Source organism: Wyeomyia smithii, chromosome 2 (genome assembly GCF_029784165.1).
Source record: "Wyeomyia smithii strain HCP4-BCI-WySm-NY-G18 chromosome 2, ASM2978416v1, whole genome shotgun sequence".
NCBI classification, from domain to species: domain Eukaryota; kingdom Metazoa; phylum Arthropoda; class Insecta; order Diptera; family Culicidae; genus Wyeomyia; species Wyeomyia smithii.
The window spans coordinates 211653201-211679697 of NC_073695.1; the positions used below are offsets into that span (position 1 = coordinate 211653201).

A 26497-nucleotide genomic window follows, 5' to 3' on the forward strand; every position below is an offset into this window, starting at 1 on the left:
CTTCGGTTCTAGTGGATCCTTATGAAGCAATTCCTCGCATTTAGCTGTTTAGCTATATACGGATTACTGGTTTTCATATATCAGAATGACAGATTTTCTGACCGAGTTTCAATTAATAATTAAAAATCTGCAGCACTATATGTTTTTTTAACCACGCAACTTTTTCAGATGGTATATAAAATCGTATAACTAAACAATCCATTTCAGCATCTTTGAAGGATTTTGGCCTTTGTTTGCTTAGACAGTCGTATACATCGGAATTAACATCGATAAAACGATGCAACTAATCACGGCTCGTTGTTTCACTTAGAGTAGCATTTCCGTCAACTTTGTTAAACTCTTGACATGCTTCAGCTGTCTTTTCCATTTGATTCAAATGGAGAAAGTAACACGAGTAACACGTAGATGACGATTACACTGGTCGACAAAATGGAAGAAAGTGCATTCCAAAAGCTCAAACCGAAGAAAAATGAAAGATTATAGCTATTCAATCATTCCTATGAATTTTGGTGCCCCTCGTCATTACCAAAACGCGTCAACTTACGTGAGAGTGCCGTGAAGAAATTGCACATCGGGTTCGTCGCTTTAACGTTATGTTTACGAGGAAACTCATTCAAGTCTCTGAAAAAACGGTATTGACGCCATCCATAGGCGTTAACTTTGGGGGGGGGGGGGGGCAAGGAACTTTTTGCCCCCTCCAATATTCTTCCGAGGGGCTACGTTTCATTTTGCCCCCTCAATTATTCTAGAAAGTTGGCGTGTCTTTTTTTTGGTTTTCCTGGTAGTTTCATTTGTTATTTTTAAACTTCACTACTCTCACGTCATTTCGCAAAACTTTAGTCTATGATAGTTACTTTCATAACTGCCATTCCAATCACTTAACGTCAAGACATATCGCATGTAAATCTTTAAAGCAATATATTTCTAGAATACGATAAATCTGATTTTTTTGAAACTCTTTTAGTAGCTATTTCAAATGAACTGGTTATCTGATTCGGCTCTAGTATTTATTGAAACGATTTCTAAACCAATATAATTTTGTAGTTTCTGGGTAACTGAGACTAAGACCAGTACAGCAAACTTTCACTGTCATGAAAGGATTTTCAGTTGAAATAGAAATCTTTGATTTCCAATTTTCAACGAACGAGCTAAAAATGAAAGAAACTTTCAGCTACAATAAGTTGACAGTGATCGCTGGCTAGCAGTATTTCTGTGATTTCGCAACGCTGTGTGGCTTTAGCGATGTTTATGCGGTTGAAAAGGTAGATGGTTATCTAGTTTATCAATGAATTGGCACAGATCAGATAATTTTGATTTTAAAACAGACATCTCGTTACTTTTAATGACTAGACTTTCATTCAAAATTGACACGGGTGTCACTTGAGACAATGAAAATGCTGTTTTTGTCATTTTCGTTTGCGGTGTCGAAAATTTAAGTCGGTTGAGTTCTCAAAAACAGAAAATCACAGGAGGGTTGTGTGCAAAGCCACGACCGCAAGGATGAAGTAGAATACTTTTACAATGAAACCCGGCTGCTTGCGTGTCAGCCATTTTTTAATTTGTTGTTCAATTCAATATCGGATAAGATACCGATCACATCTTGGCGTTATTACTGACAGTGCGAATAAAGTGTTCCTTGTGATAAAATAAACAGTGAAAAGCTGATTTAACACTCAAAACTAGACGGCTCATGTGTTGTCAAAATGAGTCAACTTTTCATTGAATGCATTTATTAGTGTCCGCTATCGCACAGAGACTGCATTTCACTAAAGTGCCTCACTGCATCAGCTGCTATCGATGCTAAACCCGCTGCAACTGCTACGCTATCCGTAGCCATGCTAATGTTTTGGCCGATATCGATGCTGAGATCCGCTGCAACTAGTGCACTATCCATTGCCATGCCACAGCTGTGGCCGCTATCCGCCTGGTATCCACTGCACTGCTACTGCTGCTGCTAAGGGAAGACTGCTGTTGTCGCTGTCTAGAACTATTATGAGTGGCTTCGACTGAAACAGACTCTTATATAGGGATGAAAAACCTATCGATAGCAGTAGGAAATCATCGATAACTATCGATAGCCATTTCAGTCGATATTTCCCATCCTTACTCTTATACAGACAAATAGCAAATTAAAAAAGACAAGGTCTATGATTCTGTCGACCGTGCTTGGGAAGCAATCATATTAACGACTAATCAGATCAGTCGAATTTTGCGCTTCAACAAGGATTGACAATTCAGTACGTTCTGAGACACGGAGATGAAACCAACTATAAAGTTAATAAATTTCTTGAAAGTGTAAATTGATTCAAGAGAAAATATTAACCCTTCAATTAGGTTTTTATTTCATCCTGAAAAGGACAATTTGTTGTTTACTTCAATGTCTGATAAGATGCCGATCACATCTTTGCGTTATCACTGGCAGTGCAAATAAAGTATTCCTTGGGGGAAAATAAACACCGAAAAACTTCCCAGAACGTTCTTTTCATTGGATGCATTTGCTAGTGTGCCTGCTATCGCTCTGAGACAGCATTTCACTAAAATGCCACACTGCATCAGCATGCCCTGCTTATATTGATGCTGAGACCAACGTCAACCGCTGCGCTATCACCGTTGCCACAGTAGTGGACGCTTCCGTTGCCATAGGTATCCGCTGCCCTGCATCACCTGGTCCTGCTATCGATGCTGAGACGCACTCCGCTATCCGTTGCCATACAACAGCTGTGGCCGTTGTCCGCTGCACTGCTACTGCTGCTGTATGCACTGCTGCTGCTAAGGGAGGATGCTGTTGTTGCAGTCTAGAATTATAATGAGCGGCTTCGGGTGAAACAGGCTCTTATATAGACCAAATAGCACATTTCAAATGGCAAGGTCTATGATTCTGTCGACCGTGCTTGGGAAGCAATCATATAACGACCAATCAGAGGCTGAAGTTTTCGTTTTGACAAGGCTTGACTATTTTCAATAGTACAATAGTTTGAAAAATAAAATTACAATAATCTGCATTTGGGAAGAATCTTAGAAGATTTTCCAATCTATTGCTGCAAGAACTAAGGAAATCCATCGAATACTAACCGATTTATTAGCATTTGAAATTGGACATACTTTTCACTTTTTTCGGTTTTAGATTTTCATTTCACATCCCTATGTAGCCGAACTTCCTGAGAGAAGTATTCTACTTCAAAAGTAAAATCTCTGATATACACTCATATACCATGCATATAAATTGCCCATGTATATATGATGCGTTCCACTTTCGAAAACTGCGGCTTCGCGTAAAATTGGGCTGCAGTTATTCGATACTTGAATACAACGCAAAATGTACTTCGTTCGTGTCCCATCGTTTGCTTTCCTTTCTTGTTTTTTATGGGCCCAAGACAAGTCACGCCTGCCGTCTGGGCAAATATTTTTGCGCCAACGAAATGAAGAGCTTGTTGGGGGACGAACAACATCCCAACATCGAGTGGGCGATTGGCACGCATCTGGAGAAGCCTAACCGGCACTCTAACTGATGGTGTTATTGTAGCTAGTATTTCTTCTTTTCACGAAGTATTTAATTTTAGTAACAATATAATATGCAGCACAGAGAATCTGATATTTTATGCTTTGCTCAAAATAAATTCAAGCACAAAGAAAGAAACCGAATGGATATTAATAGGCCACTAGGCTTTTTGGTCGTCGCGAGAGGGCAGGCTACTTATGGCTTATTTTCACATGCAACAGTTCACCCGAGTTTCGCAAGCAACGATAAAGTGATCTTCCCAAGAATGAAGGCGACTTTCACCTTATTTAATCGAACACTGCCATACTGCAGACCACTTGTCCAAAAAATGTTACTATGAAATTCAAGTTAAAACAGCATTTGGACTTGATTTCCGGGGTAGTTTTTCGAAAATGTCAAAACCATTCATTGACCGATGCTCTCACAGACTGGAATCAGCTAGGACAAATCTCCGCCAAGGACGGTTTCCAGTCCAGTGACTCAGCTGACTCGAAAACCGAATAAAAAGTAGTTTTTTTTTCGTCTTTGTGTTCGGGGTATCGCATTTTCGACTCGACCGCGCGCCGGCTCGCCGAGACGCCGGTATGATTATGCGAAACGCATAACCGATAGCCATAGCCAGCGCGCAGACAGACGGCTGGCAATCGCTGAAAACCAGGTTGAGCCGTCTGCGAAACAAATCGCAAACAGTTACATGATCACCTAGACATCTCATACAACCACTGAGGCCACCACGACCAGCAGCCATGTGAACTCGCCGAAAACCAGTTTCAGCGAAAATAAAAACCGGCTCGCTGGATTCACCTAACAGTGAATGGGTGAGTTGTGGAATGATAGGAGCATGAGAGGAACATGAAATCTAATCTAGATCTACTATTTCGCTTTTTATTATTACTGTTAACATAGGAGCTGATGGCTATAGCTCCTCAGGTCTTAGTTATAGAGACAATTTCCAGAGTGAAACTGTAGCTTTGCATCCGAGAAAGGAAAAGATCGACGCGTGTCTCGACGACCCGAATCGGTTTTGGAAATCGATCGTGGTTCGCATGTTTCTGGAACCAATAATGTAGGTACGCATATAGTGTGATTCTCTTTGTTGACCCCATGTGCAATTTGATTTTCAAAAAAAAAAAAAAACTCATATCCCGGTTGTCTACGGTTTTGACATGACTTTTCGGAGTATTTGTTTTTCTTTTTCGGTGTGTAGTGGATTTTTATTATCTCAAAAGCATTTTTTCAGGCCTGTTTTGAATAATTTGAAGCCAACCAGTTCGCCATGACTTATTTTCATCGCTCTTTAGTTCGTGTTTTCAGGATAAATAATGGTTTTGGATCAGTGAGAAGCAGTTGGAGTGGATTCGATTTTCTTTACAGACTGACTTTCGGTTTTAGAGCTCAGTAATTAATTTTACTAGTTTATTTTGTAAATTCAACTAAATGATTTTTCTGTATACTTTGAAAGATCGGTATTTCTTTTTTTTTTGGGCGCCCATAAGTCACGTTAAGGCAGGTATGTTTCAGAATAAATAAGATTCCTATCAGTCGAAACAAAGTTTGCGTCCACATCTAGTGTAAAATCAATGGAGTAGAAGTTCATGAGTTCAGGGAATGGTCGCGAAAATTGTGTATAGTATTCACAGGTCCATATGTTCTACCACATTTTTTTTTTAATTTTACTTTTTCAACTGATCCATAATTGATTAATTATTATCTGAGCAACTAAAATAACAGGAGTTATAATAATACAAAATTGATACCATCGAAAACAGGGGAAACAGTGAATGAAACAAAAAAAACTTTCATGCAAAACATACATTTTTACTTCGTTTGTGTTCCTCCAACATGTGTACATCAGAAAGAAGACTTGCATTATGTCGTGTCATATTAACATTTTACGAAACTCACCACAACGCCTCACATTGAGCTAACCAGGAAAACCAAACAAAAACATAAATTCTCAAAACATTTCAATCCGCACCTGAGCAACTGCTGAGGAAAACAACGCGGGAGAGAAAATGGGTTACTCACCGCGAACGCATAGAATTTTTACTGCTTCCCGTCGTTTTTTTCTGGCGCTCTAAATCGACTCTAGGTCCCCAGGAGCAAAAATCTTCCCGCCGCGCATTATGCCAGAATTATTTTTGCGTTTCTGTTTTGTCACTCCCTGTGTGTGTGTGGCTAAAGAATAACTTTGTTCAAAACAAACAAACAAACAATGGAGAAAAGAAATCAAAACCCATACCTCAGAGAGCCCGGAATGGAGACTACCGCACTAGTGCAGTGCTGCTGGTGGTGTTGGTGAAATTGAGAGTGAAATTTTCCGGAAATAAGTTCAAGTTCTTTAAGTTTGTAGGATGAAGCAATATTTTCCCACCCTTCTGGTCTAGTTTTAGTTCCTGAGCCAGAGCTATGCTTCCCATTCCCTTCGTTACTATTCCAGTCCATACTTTCATAGACTGTGTATCGATCGGGCTCTCACTCGTTTGTGCGGTATAAACAGGATATTGGGGGAAAATAAAAATATCCAAAAACAGGGTGAAAGTAATCCTTATATGGGATGACAATTTGTTCTAGAAAAATTATAGCAAACAAGTGAAAAAAAAACAAGACTCAAACAAATGTTTGTGTAAAAGTGTACGTCAGTTGAGTGACGTGGAATCACACTCAACCCTTTATAAGGTAAAAGAAAACCTTTATAATGGATATCAATGGCTGCGTGAGGTATCGCTACATGAATATTGCGTGTAGAATCTCCGTTTTTCATGCCACAGAAACCGAATATCGAAGAGCACCATAAACAACGCTTGCTATGTTCACGTATCGTCTCCTAGCGATGAAGCTTGTAGATAGTGATATGAAACATAGGCTGGTACGACCGATGACTGGTGACGATAAAGATGTTTGTTTGCGATTCCGAAAATTTCCTTTCCTAATAATAAGTACCTACATTCGTTTGATCCCAAAATAAGTACACTAAGGTCGCTTTTAACGCGGGGGATGCGTTCCAAATTTGTATGGGCCCGCGTAAAAAACGACTTTTTTGAGTTGCAAATATAACAAAGAAAACCGTTTTAAAACGTTCAAATCTCGTTTGAATATGATAGTGGCCAATCTAGAGACCAAAATGCAATACTTTAAATTTTGAGTATATACACCAAAAATTGTGAATTTTTTTGAAAACTGATATATGATCACTCTTGGCCTAAAACGGAAAACGTGATTGAAATGAGGTCGATATCTTGTACCGTTTTTATGTAATGAAGGAAAGCAATCCGCGTTAAAAAACCGCGTAAAAAGCGACCTTACTGTACATCGATCGTTGAATCTAGGATGGAAAGGAGGATTTCTATTTCTCTATGTACATCCAGTGGTGAGCATTATTCCGCTATTAATTTTGAGTAAGTGAACTACACACTTAAAACTGAATCTCGAGCTCGGCTGAAAAAAAATCCGAGTTCACTCGGCAACTTGGGGTTCAACCGATATTTCAGTGAAAAAAGCCGGTTACGAAAGTCGTCAGATTATTTTGCCGAGACTTCGCCAAAAAAACTAAGCTTGACGAATCTCGTCTGAGTTTTTTGCCGAATTTATCGCTAAACACTGTTGATACCGAGGTCAGCAAAAACATTACTGATATCTCGGTACGAATTTTGTTTGTTACCGAGTTTCGGCAACACAGCTGTCATTCTCAAGAACGAGTTGGCCGCCATTTTTCTGTGTACAAATTAGTGCAATTGTGTTACGTACGAGCACACAGGAAGCAGATAATAGTTTTGCTAAAATTTGTGCAAACAATAGATGTTCACAAACTGGAAGTCGAAAAAGTGTAGAACAGATTCGTGCGAACGGGTAGCAGTGTAACTGTAGAGCTCGTGCAACACCTCAGGTGCAAATGAGCACCAAGCGAAAAAAAGCACCTCAAAATAAAATGGACGCAGTTCAACAGTAACTGCAAGAGGAGAACGTGAATATTCCGTAAACATTTAATCCTCAAAACGAATAAATTTGTTTACTTACCAAACCTCATCTTATAATTTATCTTTTGAAAGAAAACTACTGAATTTTCTCGAAATTATTCTCTGTGGTTGAATTCCACTGGAAAATCGCCTCTATACTGTGCCGAAACATTCAGCTCACATAACCGAAAGGTCGTTAGACTAGTTTGCCGTCTCTCGGTTAGATTTGCCAAACTCTGGTTTCCCGAAATTCTCGGCAAAATAGATTCAACCGAGATGGTTGCCGAACACTCGGCTGTGCAAATCTCGGCACAAATAATGCCGAGATTCGGCGATTTATTTTAGGTGCACACTTAATTTATCTCGGCAAACTTCCCAACAGCTGATCGAGCTCGGCGAAGTTTTTAACAAAAGTCAGCAATACATTTCGACGAACATTCAGCTAATATATCGATCTACCGTAAACCAGCACGTATCTATTGACGTTTTGTTTGCCAGAGTTTTTGAAAATTCTGCCGAAAATATGTAGAACATTTCGCTGAAATTATCAGCTGTTGAGTTCTCGGCAATAAAATCTAAGTGTGTGTGTGTGTAGTTTGAGCTAGTTAACTAATTTTTAAGTTGATTAGCGGAATTATTTGTATCATAGAAAACGCTCAAACATCAACAAAACGAATTTTATGGCGCAGGGAAATATGAAAGAAAAGACGAAAAGCCATCATCAGGATGATGAAATTTTTCCAAAAAATCTTTGTGTAACGCGCTGTGAGCGGCTCGAGTAAAACCATACCAAATGACCTATCGTTATTCTCAAAAATGTTGAAATTAGAAAGATGCTCCAAGATTTAACCTTCAAGACAAAATTGTCTCTCATCTGTCCACCCTGGACTTTTCGTCAAAATTTTTATTGCAACTTCAAGTTTCTTTCCAAAGAAATAAAATGAAAAAAATTCAACTTTTTAATTTGAATTTTGTATTCACTTGTTTTTTTTTTTTTTGTCAAAAACACTGAATAAATGAATCAGAACATTCGCGCAAAACCTGATTTTGTTTGGAAAAAGCACAATATATTCTGCGAAGTGTAAAACCCTATCGAAACAAATTTCATGTTATGCGAGTGCGGCGGCACGCAATTCTTGCCACCGAAGTGACAAACACTTCTAGAACAATCTCCGAAAGTTTGTAGCGCGAGTAATCCTCCTATCACACACGGGGCATCATGATGATGAGTGTGCAGAGATCGCGACATTTCCTCTCTGTTTGCATTGGATGCTCTCTCTCATCTCTTGCTGTATATACACATACAGCAGTAACTGTGATACGTGCGCTCTGCTGCTGTTCTGCGGCAGCCAAGTGAGAAACCGCGGTTTGTTGTGTTTTCCTGTGCCCTGCGAAACCTCCATCAGCAGCAGCAGCACCCGCTTTGAGGGGGTGGGTGGTAGTAGTCAAGCTGTCGGTTTCCACCCCCGGTGCCGGCGTCACCGCCATCGGCCGACCGTGAACTTTTCCGCTTCTCTTTCGCTATTTTTCGTCAGCTGTCTCTCTTTCTCCGCTCAGCTCGGTCGGTCGCATTAGATTTGACATTGAACTTGAGACGCCATTGCCAAATATATGCACACCATAACAGAATTTTTGTTTTGATGGACTTTTTTTTATTTAAGGGGGGATTTGTTAGTAGCTTAAGTATTTATGATAAATATTAGTAAATAATGAGTATGTGTGTCCAATCACAAATGGTGACTTCTCAACACTGTTAGAAATTTGTAATTTTAATTGTTAGGATTTGTTTGCTTTCGCAATTAGGACTTATCATTCGTAGGGATTTAAACCTACTTGTCAGAAAAGGGGAAGTAAACTTACAACTAACTTAATTGCTAACTTATTGGCTATAAAGAGAGCTTATCGTAGCAATTGAGGATTGCAACGATTTTTGTCGAAAATTGTTAATAATTTTATTTGACATAGCTTCTAATGGTTCAACACCAGTAAGTCTATGTAATTCGAGTGTACCAAACCAAGGAGGACGCTTCAAAATCATTTTCAGAATTTTATTCTGAATCCTTTGGAGCGTTTTCTTCCTTGTTGAACAGCAACTTGACCAGATCGGTACAGCATAAAGCATTGCTGGTCTAAAAATTTGTTTGTAAATCAAAAGTTTGTTCTTTAAACAAAGTTAAGAATTCCTGTTAATGAGAGGATATAAACATCTCGTATATTTGATGCACTTGGCTTGTATACTCTCAATGTGCTCTTTGAAAATAAGTTTTTTATCATAAATTAGTCCCAAGTACTTAACCTTGTCGGACCAACTTAAAATAGCCCCATTCATCTTGACAACGTGATTATTGTTTGGCTTGAGGAAAGAAGGCTTATGCGGAAAAATTATCATTTGAGTTTTAGGAGCATTGGGAGAGATTTTCCACTTTTGCAAGTAGGAAGAAAAAATATCTAAACTTTTCTGCAATCGACTGCATATGACACGAAGACTTTTTCCTTTTACGGAAATGCTTGTGTCATCGCAGAACAATGATTTTGTGCATCCTGGAGGCAAATCAGGAAGATCTAAAGTGAATATGTTGTACAGGACTGGACCCAAGACTGAACCTTGAGGTACACCTGCTCTGACAGGAAATCTATCAGATTTTGAATTCTGATAGACAACCTGCAGAGTTCGATCAGTAAGATAATTTTTTAAAATTTTGATTAGGAAAATTGGAAAATTAAAAGTTTGCAATTTCGCAATCAAACCTTTATGCCAAACACTGTCGAATGCTTTTTCTATGTCTAAAAGAGCAGCTCCAGTGGAATAACCTTCAGATTTGTTAGCTCGTATCATATTAGTAACTCTGAGCAATTGATGAGTTGTGGAATGCCCATGGCGAAATCCAAACTGTTCATTTGCAAAAATTGAATTTTCGTTGATGTGTGACATCATTCTGTTAAGAATAATTCTCTCAAACAGTTTACTTATTGAAGGAAGCAAACTGATAGGTCGATAACTTGAAACTTCAGCTGGGTTCTAATCCGGTTTTAAAATGGGAGTAATTTTTGCATTTTTCCATAATTTGGGAAAATATGCAATTTTGAAGCAGCAATTGAAAATTTTCACTAAAAATTCCATTGTATTCTCAGGGAGATGTTTGATTAGTATATTAAAGATTCCATCGTCACCAGGTGCTTTCATATTTTTGAAATTTTTAATAATTGATTTAATTTCACTCAAGTTAGTTTCAATTATTTCTGCAGGTAAAAAATTCTGGGAAGAAATTAAATCAAATTGACGTGTGACTTCATTTTCAATTGGACTCACAAAATTCAAATTTGAGTTATGAACACTCTCAAACTGCTGAGCAAGTCTTTGAGCCTTTTGTTCATTGGATATAAGAAAACGTTCACCATCTTTTAAAACTGGAATAGGCTTTGAAGGTTTCTTAAGAATCTTCGACAGCTTCCAAAATGGTTTTGAATATGGTTTCAATTTTTCAACTTTAGTCTCAAAATTTTGATTTCTCAGAAGAGTAAATCTATGTTTAATCTCTTTCTGTAAATCTTTATAAATAGTTTTAAAAACAGGGTCACGAGAACGTTGATATTGACGTCTGCGGACATTTTCCAAACGAATTAGAAGTTGAAGATTTTCGTCAATTATTGATGAATCAAATTTCACTTGAGCCTTTGGAACAGAATAATTCCTGGCATCAACAATTGCACATTTTAATGCTTCCAAAGCGGAATCAATATTCACTTCGTTTTGCAAATCAAACTCATTATTGAAATTTCTCTCAATATGAGTTTTGTATCTTTCCCAATTAGCCTTGTTATAATTATAAACAGAGCTCATAGGGTTTAAAACTGATTCATGTGATAAAGAAAAAGTTATTGGAAGATGGTCAGAATCAAAGTCAGCATGTGTGATCAAATCACTACATACATGACTTTGATCTGTTAGCACCAAATCAATTGTTGAAGGATTTCTTACAGAAGAAAAGCATGTAGGACTATTCGGAGACAAAATAGAATAGTATCCTGAGGAACAATCATTGAATAAAATTTTGCCATTGGAATTACTTTGAGAATTATTCCATGAACGATGTTTAGCGTTAAAATCGCCGATTATGAAAAATTTCGAACGATTTCTGGTGAGTTTTTGTAAATCACCTTTAAAATAATTTTTGAGCTCGCGTGTGCATTGAAATGGTAAATATGCTGCGGCAATAAATAAAATTCCAAGTTCAGTTTGAACTTCAATTCCCAAAGTTTCAATAACTTTCGTCTCAAGATGGGGAAGAGCACGATGTTTGATTCGGCGATGAATAACAATTGCAACTCCACCGCCGGAACCCTGAATCCTATCATATCTATGAACCACGTAATTGGGATCATATTTTAATTTTATATTAGGTTTCAAAAATGTTTCAGTAATAATTGCAATATGCACATTATTTACTGTTAAAAAATTAAAAAGCTCATTCTCATTGGCCTTCAATGAGCGAGCATTCCAATTTAATATTTTAATTGTTTTATTTAAAATCATTGCTAAATTTTAAATTAGAAACAATTTCAATAGTAAAATTTGTGCCTATTTGAATGGCTTCAAACATTGATTTTGCCTGCAACATGGCGTTCATAAGATCGAACATTGCCTGTTGCAAAAAAGAAAGTTTACCTGCCGTAATAGGCCCCAGGCAGTTGACATTAGAAAAAATATTATTGGTAGCAATATTAGCTGGAGTGATAGGTGTACAATTATTTTCTAGCGTGTTTTGCTTACCCATATTAACGGTCATTTTCGAACTACCAACACTAGGCGGTATAATGTTCGAACTACCTGTAACCTGTGCATAAGTTAAACGGGTATGCAAAGGAGTAGGTAAACTATGCGTCACTGGTACGCTTGGAGAATTTTGTTTTGAAGTTGGTTTTAATTGAGAAATTGAATTTTGTTTACCTTGCCTTGCCTTAACAATTGCTAAACGGACTGGGCATTGATAAAAATTTGACATATGGTTGCCGTTACAATTCGCACAGCGAAAATTTTTACTCTCTTTCACAGGACATGTGTCCTTTTTGTGAGAAGAGTCTCCACAATTAAGACATTTTTGGTCCATGTTACAGAATTTGGAACCATGGCCATAACGTTGGCAAGTACGGCATTGGGTGATATGCTTTTCACCTCCGCCATACTTCCTATAAATTTCCCACTTTACACGCACATTATACAAAGCATGTGCTTTTTCAAAAAATTTTAAGTTGTTAACCTCATTGCGGTTAAAATGAATTAAATAATTAACAAGGGAAATTCCAGTTCTCTGACTGTTTTCGCCTCGGGATTTTTGTTTCATTAGAATTACTTGGGTAGGGGCTATGCCAAGTAATTCTGTTAAAGTAAGTTTGATCTCATCAACGGTTTGATCGTTGGTGAGACCTTTCAAGACAACCTTGAACGGCTTGGCGTTCTTGGTGTCATATGCAAAAAATTTATACATCTTGTCAGTTAAATACTGAACAAGACGATCACGACCCTTTACTGAGTCGGCTAATAAGCGGCATTCACCTCTACGGCCAATTTGATAGGTAACTTTAACGTCAGAAACAAACGTTGAAAGTTCCTTTTTGAAATTATATATATTAAATTCAGAAGAAATAGTTACCACAATAGGTGGAACTTTTTCCTTTTTTAAAGATTTTATATTTTGTATAGTTTCATTATTGGTAACTTCCATTCCACCAGCTTCTTGCTCAGGCAAAATATCAAAAGGATTGTCACTACAGACACTCGAAGTGTCAGAAAGAGATGCCTCTCTTTTCCTCCCCGCAGCGATGCGAGGTTTCTTTTTCCGTCCAGCCATTTCAGGTGATACGGAAAAAGTTCAAAAATAATATCAAATTGCAAGTATTGAGAAAGAAATAGGTAGTCTTGAGAAAGACTGATGGGAAATAACTTTCAGGTAGTCTTTAAAAGACACACTGACAAAACACAAACTTTGAAGCTATAGGCAGTCAAAGACCAGTCCACAAGCAACCGAAAAAACGTCTGATCTGTAGGACAGTTCAAGACGCACTGATGTTGTTTTGATGGACTAATTTCGACTTTGGCTGAGCTCTAGTTGCTGTTTGCGTGTACGCACCGTGTGTTACACCCCAAATCTGAGTCATCGTCACGATGGGAAAGCTGCCTGGGTGCTTATAGTTCCGTGGGACGCAGGTTCGTTGTGAAAATCGGACTCACGTGACACAGAGGGTCCAGGCAACTCATGATGATGACGTAGAATTTGGGCTCAGAACTGAAATTTATGTTTTTGGAAATTTCCTACACACATTATTTATGTTTTTCATCAATTGGCACATGCTATGTGTTTAGCGTTCTCTTATCTATGACACTTGTGAGGTTATAATACTCACAACAAATTAAGTAAAGTGTTATGAGGCTATATCCGGATGCTATCATTTGCGCAATTCCACACGTTCAGAACCTCGGAAATTTTTTCACATAGCCAACACAATTTTACATATGATTTTTTTTGATTAATTGTTTTTTCCAACAATGTTGATGAAAATTTTAAGCGATTTTTTGCGTTTGTCACTTGAGTTTTTCGCATACCTAAAAAATTTGGCACACCTGTTTTAAACTATAATACCTATTCAGTGGATTATAATTGATTAAAAACTGAATAACACGCGGGAGAGATTAAATATCTTATAATGAATATTGAAGACACACGCGCTCGTAAGCTCAATTGACAACGTTGTTGTCGATGAAATCTAAACTTTTCCGTCGCTTGAATGACTAGTCGATTTTTTTTTTTTTTTTTTGTAAGATTTACTCCTGCAAATAACTAGTTTGATTTTTGTGCTTCCGTTCTATTTTTGGCAACTTAAGTGCTGATCGAGATCGCAACAATAAAGTAAAACGGTTTATATTGAGATACAGTAAGTTCACTTCATCGTCATCTTGATGCTGAGTGCTTTTCAATGACTATGGTGTTTATGATGATGATGGCCATTTTATAAGTAGTTAACGGATTACCGCCTCGATATTTGTTTCAAACGGTTGTTTACTAAACTGTGTGATCGAATTGTGTCATTTATAGATACAACACTAGAAAAGCGGAGCAATTTTAAAACAAATGTTCCAATTTTAATATACATATTTTTGATTGTCATTTTTCATTTGGCTGAAATTTTGCTCAGAGGTTTTTTTTTTTTTGGGAAAAAGGTGTTGTTTTGTGCTGTTAGTGGTTTTTGAACGAGGTGCATGTAAAAATGGCATAAAAAATAGCAAATAATTATAAAGCCAGAACTGTTTAGTTGATTGGAGTGATATCTTTGCCAAAAGTTGTAGATAATAAATTTGTCTTTCAAAAGAGAAGAAATATGTAAAAAAGTAAAAAAATATTGGGTAACACTTTAAGGGAGAAGGAGGTCTAACAATTCGTGCAGAAATTTTAGATTGCCTATAAAAATAGAAAATAGGGGCCAAAAATATTTACGTTATTTGCATGGTTCCTAAGTTCAACTGAAAGAAACAAAATGTATTTAAAGACTTGACATCCGTTCAACAGCACACCAACATGTTGTTTTGAACGCCTGGCCACCTCTGATTTCTCGGTAATCAGGTTCCCCTTCCTGTTGTTGCACATGACAGGGACATAGACGTTTCGTTTCCTGATTACGTTATTCCTTTTGTAGAAGCTCCTCGCATCGTGACTGGAGCACCTCAGCAATAACACGCTCCCAATGCTGACGCTACTCCGACGAGCTACTTTCCAGCGGTTGTAGCTGTTCTATATCTCTATACCAGTGGTTCCCAACCTTTTTGACTCAGCGGCCCCCTTTGCGAAGCACAGAGAGCTTCGCACCCTCGAACCGGCAATTCTCAGACGTCATGGATGTACTATCCTTCCGTGACCTGAACATCGAATGGATTCTAATAACCGATGAAACAATGGTGGCCATGCGTAAGAAACAACATTTCGAGGTTGAACGGTGAAGAAGAAAGTGTTGCCGACAGGAACTGGAGAGATACCGAAGAAGATGCTGTGGATCCGTCAGACTTGGATGAGGTCTGGAAGCTTGTAAAGAAATCAAAAGCCACAAAACAGCTGAAAAGGGCTGCATCCCTGTCGAACTTGTCAAGGTTTATAAGTCAAAAAACGGCTAACGCGTTTATAACACTTGACGGTTGGATCTAGAGGTGGGAGAAATGGTTCACTATAGTGAGCGGATCAGAGCGGTTCCGCTCACTAAAATGAACTAGTTCTTTTTAACAGCTCACTCGCTCTTTTCGTTCCTACATAATTTTTGGTTTTTATCAGTGTAGCTAATTATCAGACACCGCAAGCGAGAGCCATGTGAAAGCTTTACACCCGATTTGCCAAGCACAAGGTCGCGTGCAAAACTACAATAGAACTCCCAGAAACAAGCTGCCACCAAACGTCTTCTTTGATATGCATAACCTGCATTTCCCATCACCCAGCCACCCGCCAGCCGCAAGAGCATGCAAAAAAACAACTTGCAACAGTCCATACACAGGTACACGGAATGACTAACGCCGAGTACGCACACGAATGGATGTGGAACGAAAAGAACGAAAGAACTGATTCACTGATCTTCTGGCAATACGCTCGCAGGGTGATAAAAGACTCAGTTCGTGAAATCTTTCGCTCTCAGAAGAACTGGTTCGTCCGATGGCTCTTTTGTTCAGCTCGCAGGCAATCCGCTCGCGATCAGAAGATTTCGATCTTTTAAAGAACTGATTTTCTGATCAGCTCGCGAGCGGATTGTCTGCATAGATTCAAAAGATCAGTGAACCAGTTCCTTCGCTCTTTTCGTTCCACTTTTCGTGTGCGTCCCGGCGTTAGCCAGCCCGTGGCTGTGTGTGAGCTGTGACAAGTAGATTTTATTTTTTATTCCCGCGGCTGGTGGATGGTTATGCATAGGAGAGCAGGCAGCCTGCGGCAGCTATTTTCTGGGCGTTCTATTGCAGTGTCGCACGCCGCTTTGATCAACAAAATCAGCTTCAGCTTTTTACTTGAAGTAAGGGGTGAGTTACCGCTCTTTAAAAAAGAGCGATAGATCACTCACTCACTTTGAAGAACCAGCTCTTTAGATCAGTTCGTGAGCGGATTGCCCACCTCTAATCTTGGCTGCGAATTTTTCTGTTTCAACTCAATGGCAAGGTTCCAGTATATGTTAGAGGTAATTTTCAGTTGAACAGGCAGGTTCAAAAGCCACGAATCGCTCCTGGATTTTATCGATTTCTTGTCTATGGCATATGGGCTTATCTATTCTTTACTAATGGGCAGAGCTAACCTTTTCTAGTGTCATAAAAAAAATTTCAGATATAAACTTTTTGAGATAAATTGTTTTTCCCAATTTTTTTCCCGTGGCGTATATATTTTCGATAAAACAAAATTATTATCTACAACTTTGCCGAAGATGTCACACCGATTAAACAAATCGTTCTGGCTTTCAAAATATTTGTAATTTTTATTACAATTTTTACATAAACAATACATGACATCTTCAGCTCATAGGAACAAAACTTCAGCCAGATCAAAAATGGTCGATTAAAACAGTTGAGCAAGATCGCGCCAAATGACCTGTGGTCGAATATCGACCATTTTTTATTTGAATGAAACTTTGCACACGTGTTTGGCTCAGCAAACTGAGCATTTTTCACAGATGGAGAGATTTTTTACACCCATGAGTTATATTCTAAAAGGGCGTATGCCTTTTGGTATAGGTTTTATTCGAAGCATTGTAGCTCAGAAACCGTTGGTTGTATAGAAAAACTGTCTGAGAATGAGTTGTAGGGAATTAAAAATGCACCATAAAAAAAATATACACTGTACAAAAAAAAATTTTTTTGACCAAAAAAATTAAAAATAAACATTAAATTTCAATTTAGAAAAAAAGAGTTGATTTTTTTTTTATTTTTTTTTTAAAGAAACTTGACGTTAATACACAACTTTTGAAAAAAGTCCAGGATGGAGAAATGAAAAATAATTTTTTTATGGTAGATTAATTTTTTTATAAAAATTCTAATTTAAACATTTTTCAAAATATTTGTATTCTGATGATTTTAAAAGATGCAGAGAGTCATTTTGAATTGGTAGTAAACATTCTAAAGGCATCGGTTTTCGGGTTATTTTTTTTTCGGGATCATCGGTGCTCATCAAGCTTACGCAAATTAAACGAAAACGTTATTGCAAAATTAAAAATATTGAACAGTCAAGCTCATTTTAATACGTCTTTATCAATTTGTGATTCGTGTAGTTATTGGAATGATAGTCAAGCCACCATTCATCCCTTCGTTGTTTACTATTCAGAATCTGGAACACTTACGAATATCAGCTTCATCATAATATCGGAAGTACTCCATCATGATACTGTTGCGGTTCAGGTGTTCATTGCCAAATTAATGAGTTTTTTTAAAACAACAATACAGTTGAAAAAAGCGATATTAATGTCTGATGGAGCTGCCTCATAATATAAAAATAGGATAAACTTCGTGAGTCTTTGCAAGTTCAAAACAAAATATAACGTCGATCCAGAGTGGCATTTTTTTGCGACTTCTCATGGTAAAAGGCCCATGCGAAGCAATTGGTGGCATATTAAAACGAATGGCAAGAAATGCAAGTTTAGCTAAAGAACATGAACATCCCATTACAAGCGCAAAAGAATTGTATAGACCAATCATAAAAAATTATAAATAAATCAAAATCGAAAATGTCATTTAGTTGGGTATCATATGAAGAATATGAACGAGGAGTAACAGAATGGAGCAATATTTTCAAAAAATCTATAGTAATAGCTGCCACACAAAAGTATTACTCTTCTGTTCCGATTTCAGAAAATAAGATACAAACGAAGCTGTTTTTAAAAGATGACGAATCATTTACTTATGATGTATATAAAATATAAGGTGAAACTAGTTCTGTTAAGTATCTATGTCATAAAAAATATGTTCCTAAGATAATAAAACTCGAAAATAAATGTTTGATTCTTATATATATTTATATCACTTAGAACATTCAACTCTTTTCGCCCAATCGTTTTGTTGTCAAAGAATGAATTGTATATTTTTGATCAAGCAATCCAATGAACGTATGGTTTTTGCTGGAGAACCATGGACAAATTAAGAAAAACGTGTATTTTCCTAAATAATTATAATTTTTCGAGCTTAAATTAGAAATAACTTGAAAACCGATGCCTTTAGAATGTTTACTACCAAGAGCATTTTGATTCAAAATGACTCTCTGCATCTTACGCCCTTTTAGAATGTAACTCATGGGTGTAAAAAATCTCTCCACCTGTGAAAAATGCTCAGTTTGCTAAGCCAAATACGTGTGCAAAGTTTCATTCAAATCAAAAATGGTCGATTAAATTTTCGCGTATTTCCAGGCGATTTGAAATGATTTTGCTCAGTTGCCCATTGTTTTTAAAATTGTTCAGTGATAAATATTACCTATACCACAGAAAACAGTTCTCTGTGCCTACACGCAAAAGATCAAGCCTCAACCAGTGATTGTTGTCATTAGTTTTGATCTGTGGTCCCCGTGGCTCTGTGGTTAGCGATGTCGGTCGGCTAGCCCTCCCACACGGTTGTGATATCGGGTTCGATTCCCGATCGTGTCGAGAATCTTTTCGAGCTGGAAATTTTCTCGACTCAGCACTGGGTCACGGTGTATCGTTGTACTTATCCTACACATGCAAAATGTGCCAAAAACAATATCGATAACGAATTCTCTCAACTAATCTAGTTGATCGAGACCGCTATTAGCCCCAAGGCTAAGCGTGCGATATTGTTGTTAGTTTTGATCTGATTGCGCACTCACTAACGCGAAAAACATACATCGATAGTTATCTACTGAATACATTAAGTAAACTTGGAGCAGATTTGACAATGTTTGCCAAATTTTTCAAATAGACTAACGAAATAGTTCAGAAAACACCATGGTATTATCGATCATGTTTCTTCTTTGTTTTTTCAAATTCAATTCATACAGAATAAAGAAAGCCATTCACTCAGGATTTCAAATCAGGCCAAAACAGTACGGAACAATCCAGACAGGCAAACACATAAATTTTCTGTTTGATGATCCAGGTCGCGAAGTAAATATCGCTCTTCAACCCACAGCAACAGATCCTCTACCACACTAGATATCTTTACGAACTACGACAGCTTAAAGTGTTTGGAAATCTTCCCTGCTTATAGTCTTCTTTCGCATGGATTTTACGCTGGGTCGATCATTCGTCACTTATTAAGTGAAGTAATTCACAATAAACTTGAGCTTGAACGACCGCACATTTCATAGTTGCTCCTCCGTGATGGATTTGACTTAGTGAAGCTACACAAAGTACACTTCCCCCACAATTATGGAACTCCCACAATTACGGATCACTTTTGTGTCTCATGTTATTTAACTCAGTTAAACTAACGGTTCGAAGGCATGTAACATTTTTGCAGTAAAATATGTCATATTTGCTAGCTTTGAACACAGAGAACATCGTTTTTATTCCTAGATTGATGTGTTTTTCATAAGCGTGAAATATTGTTTTCAGAATCTATCAAAATATTTGTCGTTTTTCTCAATCAGCGTAAGTAGCACGCTTATCATTCATAAGGTTCATATGTGATATTATCGCTAATTCTCGTGCAAAAAATAACTCATACACAAAGATCAAGGTAAGTTCTTCACGATTCATTAAAATGTTGATGGTTGATAACGATTTTTCTGTAAAAACTAGTTATTTCCTAAGTGTTCCATAATAAGGACCGAGACAAGATAGTTCTCTATGAATATGGATCACTCCGATTCAAATGTGATTTTCACCAATTACAACACCCTCTCAACTTCTATTGAGCTCTAAACGGAAGCTAAACAGTGCTGAGCCTTTGAAAAATATTATTTCCAAGGCACGAGGGACAGGAAAGATACGAAAAGCGAGAAACTGTTATGATGTACCGTATACAATGGTTCATTGCTATCTTCGGAAGCGACAGACCTGGACTCTCGATAACTGCAACCTCAAAAGCCATATAAAATGTGGCCAGGCCAAGCGGGTTCTTCAATACGATTTGAAATATGTTATTTCTTTAAATTACATAATTCGAATAAGGTTTATTGAATAAATTCGTTGCCAAAAGCTGTTTTCATTATGCTGATCCATAATATGATGCGAATTGTCTCATAATTAGAACCGCTCTCAAAAGTGATCCATAATAGTGTATTCGGTGATTTATGAAATAAATATACTTTCTGAGTAATATTTACAAAACATGGAAACAAATACTCAATGAAGTGAAAAATTACATATTTCTGTGACTGAGAACATTTAGAGATTACTTATAAACAATAAAATTGGTCAGAAATGATTTTTTGAATTCATACATCTTCTTAGGTGATCCATAATCGTGGGGGGACTGTACCACCGTAAGATGGCTGATTTGGGAATAATTTACCATCTCCATTTTACAACAATTCAGTTTCCGCTTTGTATAGATCGATAACGGCGCCGGCTACGTTCCTACGGACGGCTTGAGAGGGAGAGAAAAAAGTGTTACAATTGTCGTTGCCAGAGATCGAGTCTGCCTCTCTAATGACTATAACGGAAACGAAGGTTAATTTGTCACTGTGGTCAGTGACGGATTTTTAGTCTTTTACCCTTTCTTTTACTCGCCTATACTTACTTCACTTTACTTTGTTGGCCGTGAGTATCAGCGTTCTATACAGCGCTAGTACCAAGATAAACGAGTTCGTCAACCATTTCAAATTGTTCCCCATCTATCTCCACCTCAGCACCAACATCACGGGGACTCTCACGCTCTCTGTCAGCTACCATGTACTTCGTTTTGGCAGAGTTAATGACAAGTCCCAATCTTAATGCTTCCCTCTTAAAAGGTACGAAGGCCTCCTCCACGGCCTTACGGTTGATACCGATGATATCGATGTCGTCCGCAAAACCAAGAAGCATGTGAGATTTCGTGATAATCGTACCGTTTCTTTCCACGTTTGCTCTTCGTACTGCACCTTCAAGGACGATGTTGAATAGTAAGTTAGAGAGCGCATCCACCTGCTTCAGTCCATCCAATGTTGCGAACGCGGCTGATGTCTCGTCAGCTATCCGCACACATGATTTTGATCCTCCCAGCGTCATATGAATCAGCATAATTAGTTTCGTCGGAAAAACGTGTTCCTGCATGATCTGCCACAGCTTGTTTCTTTTCACTGAGTTGTATGCCGCCTGGAAATCCACAAACAGATGGTGAGCCGGTAAGTTGTACTCCCGGAATTTCTCGAGGATCTGTCGCAGGGTGAAGATTTGATCCGTCGTGGAACGTCCCTGTCGAAAACCAGCCTGGTATTCGCCAACAAAGGATTCCGTTAAGGGTCATAATCTGAAGAACACGATACGGGAGATCACTTTATATGCGAAGTTGAGCAATGTTATACCTCGATAGTTGCCACAATCCAATCGATGACCCTTCTTATAGATAGGGCATATGAAGCCTTTCAACCAGTCGTTCGGCATTTGTTCATCCGCCCAGATCCTTAGTATTATCTGGTGGATCGCATAGTACAGCCGCTCGCTTTCCGCTTTTAGAGGTTCGGCCGGGATACCGTCCTTCCCAGCGGCTTTGCTGTTTTTCAGCTCAATAATCGCCTTTTTTACCTCCTCCTGTGTTGTTGGCTTCACAGCTTGCTCGTCACTCATAATCGTCATCCTATTTCTGCTCTGCTCATCTGGCTCCTCACCGTTCAATAGCACCTGAAAATGCTCCTGGCTGCAACCGTCGGTTTATCAGTAAGCAGGTTGCCGTGCTTATCATTACACATGACCGGCACAGGGAAATTCCTGCTTCTGACTCTGTTGACAGTTCTATAGCACCTGCTCCTCGTACTCGCGCTTCTTCCGACGGTAGGTTCTATTTTCGGCAGCTCTTGCCCCCCTGTACCTCTCTCTGTTCCCCTACCGGATGACTCCTTTTTTTCTGATTTCCCATCACTACGAAACCGACGCTCCGTTCCGCTGCTTTGCCGCCACTGTAGTAGATGTGGTACTTGAAAGAAGTGTGTGCAATAGGGTCTACTCCACGGAATTCCCTTTCTCCGGAATTTTTCCACCGAACCTCCTGAATCGCTGCGATTTCGACTCCCTGCCGCTGTAGTTCTCGAGCAAGCAAGCCAGCCCGCGCCGGTTCATTGAGAGATCGGTCGTTCCAAGTACCCAATTTCCAATCATTTACCTTAATCTTTGTCCGTGTTCATAGCCTAGGTCTTTGCCGATTGATCCGTTCCGTATTTCTAATTACCTTACCAGGGTCGCGATACCTACATCCTGCTGATGGGCTGCCATTTTAGGTGTAGTTAGCGGGATACAGCATTTCATAATTCAGCCGCCCGCTCCAGGTCAGACGCTGTTGTACGCCGCCTCTAATATGGGGATACACCCGCGTACGACCCCCTTTCCAGTCAGCATACGACCATGGAATTTTGCGTGCTTTGTTAAAAATCTTCGTTAAAACAATCGTTCAAAATCTGTCCACGTGGAATGTGGATGGTTCCTAACTAGTCGATAAAGGAAAATTTGATGTAGAGCTCAAGCTGAAGCAAAATGATTATAGTATTTTATCCATTTCTGTGAATTTCGGAGCTCCTACCAAAATAGCCATGGATAAAATATCGGTAGGCTACTTCATCCAAGACAAGAGAAGATATTTTTTTATCCGCCAGTTAGGTTATGGGATCGGTTTTGTGGGACGCGAATGAGAAAATATTACAAAACAATCAACGGCAATTCTTATGCGAACTTACTGAAGTGTTGGAATGATGGAATCAAAGGAACTCTTTGTATTGTTTTGATGGTTGGACTTCTCTCGTAGTTTCCTGTCTCTGGTCACATTTAGAAATTTCTGTCGAAATTTCAACTGCCGAGTGTGCGACAAGGGTAAGATTATGATTGTTGGAGTCCAGAAAACCACCACCTATCAGATGTTGGATCAATTGGTGGAAAAAATGGCTCATTTTATAAAAATATAATGTTAATTTCAGTCATCTCAAACTGTGTTTTCAACGAATGCGTGAACATAATACAGCGTGGTAGCTCCTATGTACATATTCAATCATCAAGCACAAGCGTCAGCAACTTAGCAGGTTGGTTACACAATCGAGCTATAATAATCTAACCTTCCAGAAGACGTATGCGTAACAAATAGCGTGTCAAATGATTATTTGCATTTCCATGTAGGCTTTTTGCAAGGTATCTATTTTTGCGCTGAATGGAAAAACAAGCTTGTTCACTGAGCGTGAGTAAATCGTTTGTTTCAGAGGGCACGCACAAGTTGAACGAAACGAATCAATAGCAACTGACACTAACTTACTCGCATCATACGGCTTTCTTCTTTATCAGCCAGCATCTTAGAGCTAGAACTTCGAATTTTTTTCGGATAATTTATAAGGCAAAGCTTACATTTCTTTCTTTATTATATGACCTTTCCCAAAATGTAAAACTATTCAATCAACCGGCTTCAGTGTGATAAACCGTGAAAGTACAAATACAACGGCGATAGTGCTCAGCACGAAGCAAACCACAAACATGTAGAAGCTCTCCTCTGTGAAGACATCGGTGAAGGCGGGAATCTGATGGTACCAGTTCTCAATAATGGCCATGTGACCACCCTTCATTTTTTTGTCCGGCATTTTCGGTTACTCTATCCTAACTATGGGCCGTGGATATTATGTGCAGTTTACCGTCGCTTTCCGGCTCCACCGACCTTTTTCTCCGACTTGGTTTTGATAGTGCTGGTAACGGTTTCCTTCGGGGCCAGACTGGTTACGTGTTTATTGCACAGCTGTAGCACTTCCAGCGTCGAGAGGTTCTCGCTGTTGATTTCGATTTTCTTTAGCTTTGCCTCGGCTTGTACGGAAGGGATTAACTGGAACACTAGCGATGGAGGTCTGCGGTCGCAAACCACTTCCGCCTTTAGTACACAGGATGGGTTCGTTTGTACAATCTTTGGCGCCGACAGGTGATGGAGAACTTCTCTAGAAGAAAAGAAAAAAACACGAGAATTTAGTCATTTAGCGCTACTTGTAAAATATATTAGGAAAATGTTGAATGGATGAAACTTAGTTGTAAACTTGGAAGAAAATCTTCTTTATAATTATATTAAACACTATTCTCTTCTTATTTGCAGAACCGGCTGACAAGCCCCGACCGGTCAAGCTGGCGGAAATGTCGACGGAGCGGGAACTAACCCCAGGTGGACCTCCGCAGATGCTGCCGCTTTCCTACTCGGATTTGGCTAATCACATCCAATTGAATGGAGTCAACATTATCAGCAAAAATTTCAGTGGTACGTTCAGTCTTCGCCCCTGTATGGCTTAGTTTTTGCTTTGGCAATTTTTTGTCCGTGTTTGTCAGTATCGAACTGTAACCTGAGCATCGTTTATTTTTTTCTTACTGCTACTCTCGGGTTTATGGCAAATTTACAAACCTTTTTCGGTAGTTAGAACTACTAACACTTGCACTAGAGTTTAAACTAAATCTATAGATAAATTTCTTCTAAAAACAGTAGATATTGGTACACAAATTAAGAAGTCGAAGGAAAATTGACTCCGCAAATGCTTATGACAAAATCTGCTCCATTTTGACGCACGCTTGCGCACTAGGGTCTTCCCGTAGCCCGTGATACCCCCGTTAGCCTTCGGGTTACGTACCTAGTGGGAATGGCCCGTTCATGGAAAGGATCGAAGGTTATCGTAATTCGCTGCACCGCTTTCAGATTTATCTGTCTCAGCTCTTTGGCGATGCCGGATAAGACTCCTCTGGAGCGGGTAAAAGTACCACTCAGTTTGATCGACATTGTTAATTGCTAGCGTACAACAAATGCACCGGGTACATTGGAATCAAACGAAAACTCAACTATTGTTATTTCATAACACACAATCTGCTTTTTACTGAATCGTGGGGTTGAACAATTTAATTTGACAGTCTCAGTTTGACAGGTATGCTAGCGAGGCTTCTGCCAAAGTAAATCGCATAAAGGTGCTATGTATTACTATCGCTTAATTGGAGTGAGATAGCATACACGGCAATCTACTAAAGGCGCACAAGCTCCATTATTTAAAAATATTAATACATTTTTTCAATCTCATTGGAAATTGATAAATTAATACTCCGAATTACATTCAAACCTTACAAAAAAAAGTACAATGTACTTTGCAACAACAATGAATGGACAATTTTTTTATTGTAACCATAAAAAACATGGTATTTTTACTGTTAGCTTGCAAATGGTTTTTTATCGTTAGCATGGTTTAACAACGTTTTTTGTTGATGAATCTACCACCGACAATAATTTTACCATGAAAAACATTGTCAGTGACTTCTAAATGTATGGGAAAAATTCTTGAAAAATTGCTGTTAAGATACTTAACATTTGTTTTTCAATGGCAAAAAAACCAGCGCGTATGACAACGAGTATTATAACATACCTATAAAACCATCTATAAACTTTGGGTTTGACAGCGATGCGTCACATGTTGACGTTTCGTTTCGGATCTCGGCTAAACTGAATAATGACGCTAGCGACTCGTCTAACTATCAATTCACAGCGGTTCATTTCGTTATAAGCTCCAAGCATGCCAGATCTCCGGATTTGTTTCACTGTTTCGGATACATAGTTATTTGAAAATATATACGGAATCTACGGATCTAAAGAAAAAAAAACTACTGAAATCTAGCATTTTTTTAAATTTGTTACGCCGGAATGAATATATTTAATAAAATATAAGGAAATTTTTTCCGCGATCGATCTCTTTTAAAATATAATTGTTAGTGACGATAAAATTATGTGAAATACTTATAAATACTTATAAAATAAAATATTTCGTTTAATTATTTACACAAATTTTCCCCTTTTTCTTGAAATTTCTCCAAAATAAATAGAAAAAATCCGAAAAAAATTTCAGTTTTGGTATTTCTACTCAACTCTGACGCTAAAACTGACTTCGTACTGTTTAACATAAAATAA

The 26497-nt window shown here is 38.3% G+C and overlaps 3 protein-coding genes across 5 annotated transcripts in view; 1 reads left to right on the forward strand and 2 right to left on the reverse strand.

Moving 5' to 3' along the window:
• LOC129725769 (protein argonaute-2) overlaps positions 1-26497 on the forward strand; it is a 126712-nt gene that overhangs the window by 49585 nt on the left and 50630 nt on the right. For both annotated transcript variants that reach the window (XM_055681944.1, XM_055681946.1), the window contains exon 3: positions 24659-24817. In XM_055681944.1, the coding sequence (XP_055537919.1) occupies positions 24697-24817 (121 nt within the window). In that variant the 5' untranslated portion in view covers positions 24659-24696. The remainder of the gene's footprint in view (positions 1-24658; positions 24818-26497) is intronic.
• LOC129725771 (uncharacterized) lies at positions 23928-24161 on the reverse strand. Its single transcript, XM_055681948.1, has one exon. It carries the CDS (start codon positions 24159-24161, stop codon positions 23976-23978), a length of 186 nt encoding a protein of 61 aa, XP_055537923.1. The 3' UTR covers positions 23928-23975.
• LOC129725770 (uncharacterized) lies at positions 24209-25463 on the reverse strand. 2 transcript variants are annotated; one of them, XM_055681947.1, is made up of 2 exons: positions 25182-25463; positions 24209-24506 (listed from the first exon to the last, which is right to left on the reverse strand). In XM_055681947.1, the coding sequence occupies exons 1-2, from the start codon at positions 25325-25327 to the stop codon at positions 24209-24211; spliced, it is 444 nt and encodes a 147-aa protein (XP_055537922.1). In that variant the 5' UTR covers positions 25328-25463. The 2 variants fall into 2 exon arrangements, 1 of the variants encoding a protein (XP_055537922.1); XR_008728174.1 differs by lacking the exon at positions 25182-25463 and adding an exon at positions 24959-25172 and having other exon boundaries at positions 24368-24506.

Excerpts from the sequence above, each read along its gene's own strand:
- LOC129725770 (XM_055681947.1), bottom strand. The coding sequence starts at position 25,327 with ATGTCGATCAAACTGAGTGGTACTTTTACCCGCTCCAGAGGAGTCTTA. Across the intron at positions 24,507-25,181 it reads GAACGGGCCATTCCCACTAG|AGAAGTTCTCCATCACCTGT; the intron begins GTACGTAACCCG and ends CTTTTCTTCTAG.
- LOC129725771 (XM_055681948.1), bottom strand. The coding sequence starts at position 24,161 with ATGCCGGACAAAAAAATGAAGGGTGGTCACATGGCCATTATTGAGAAC.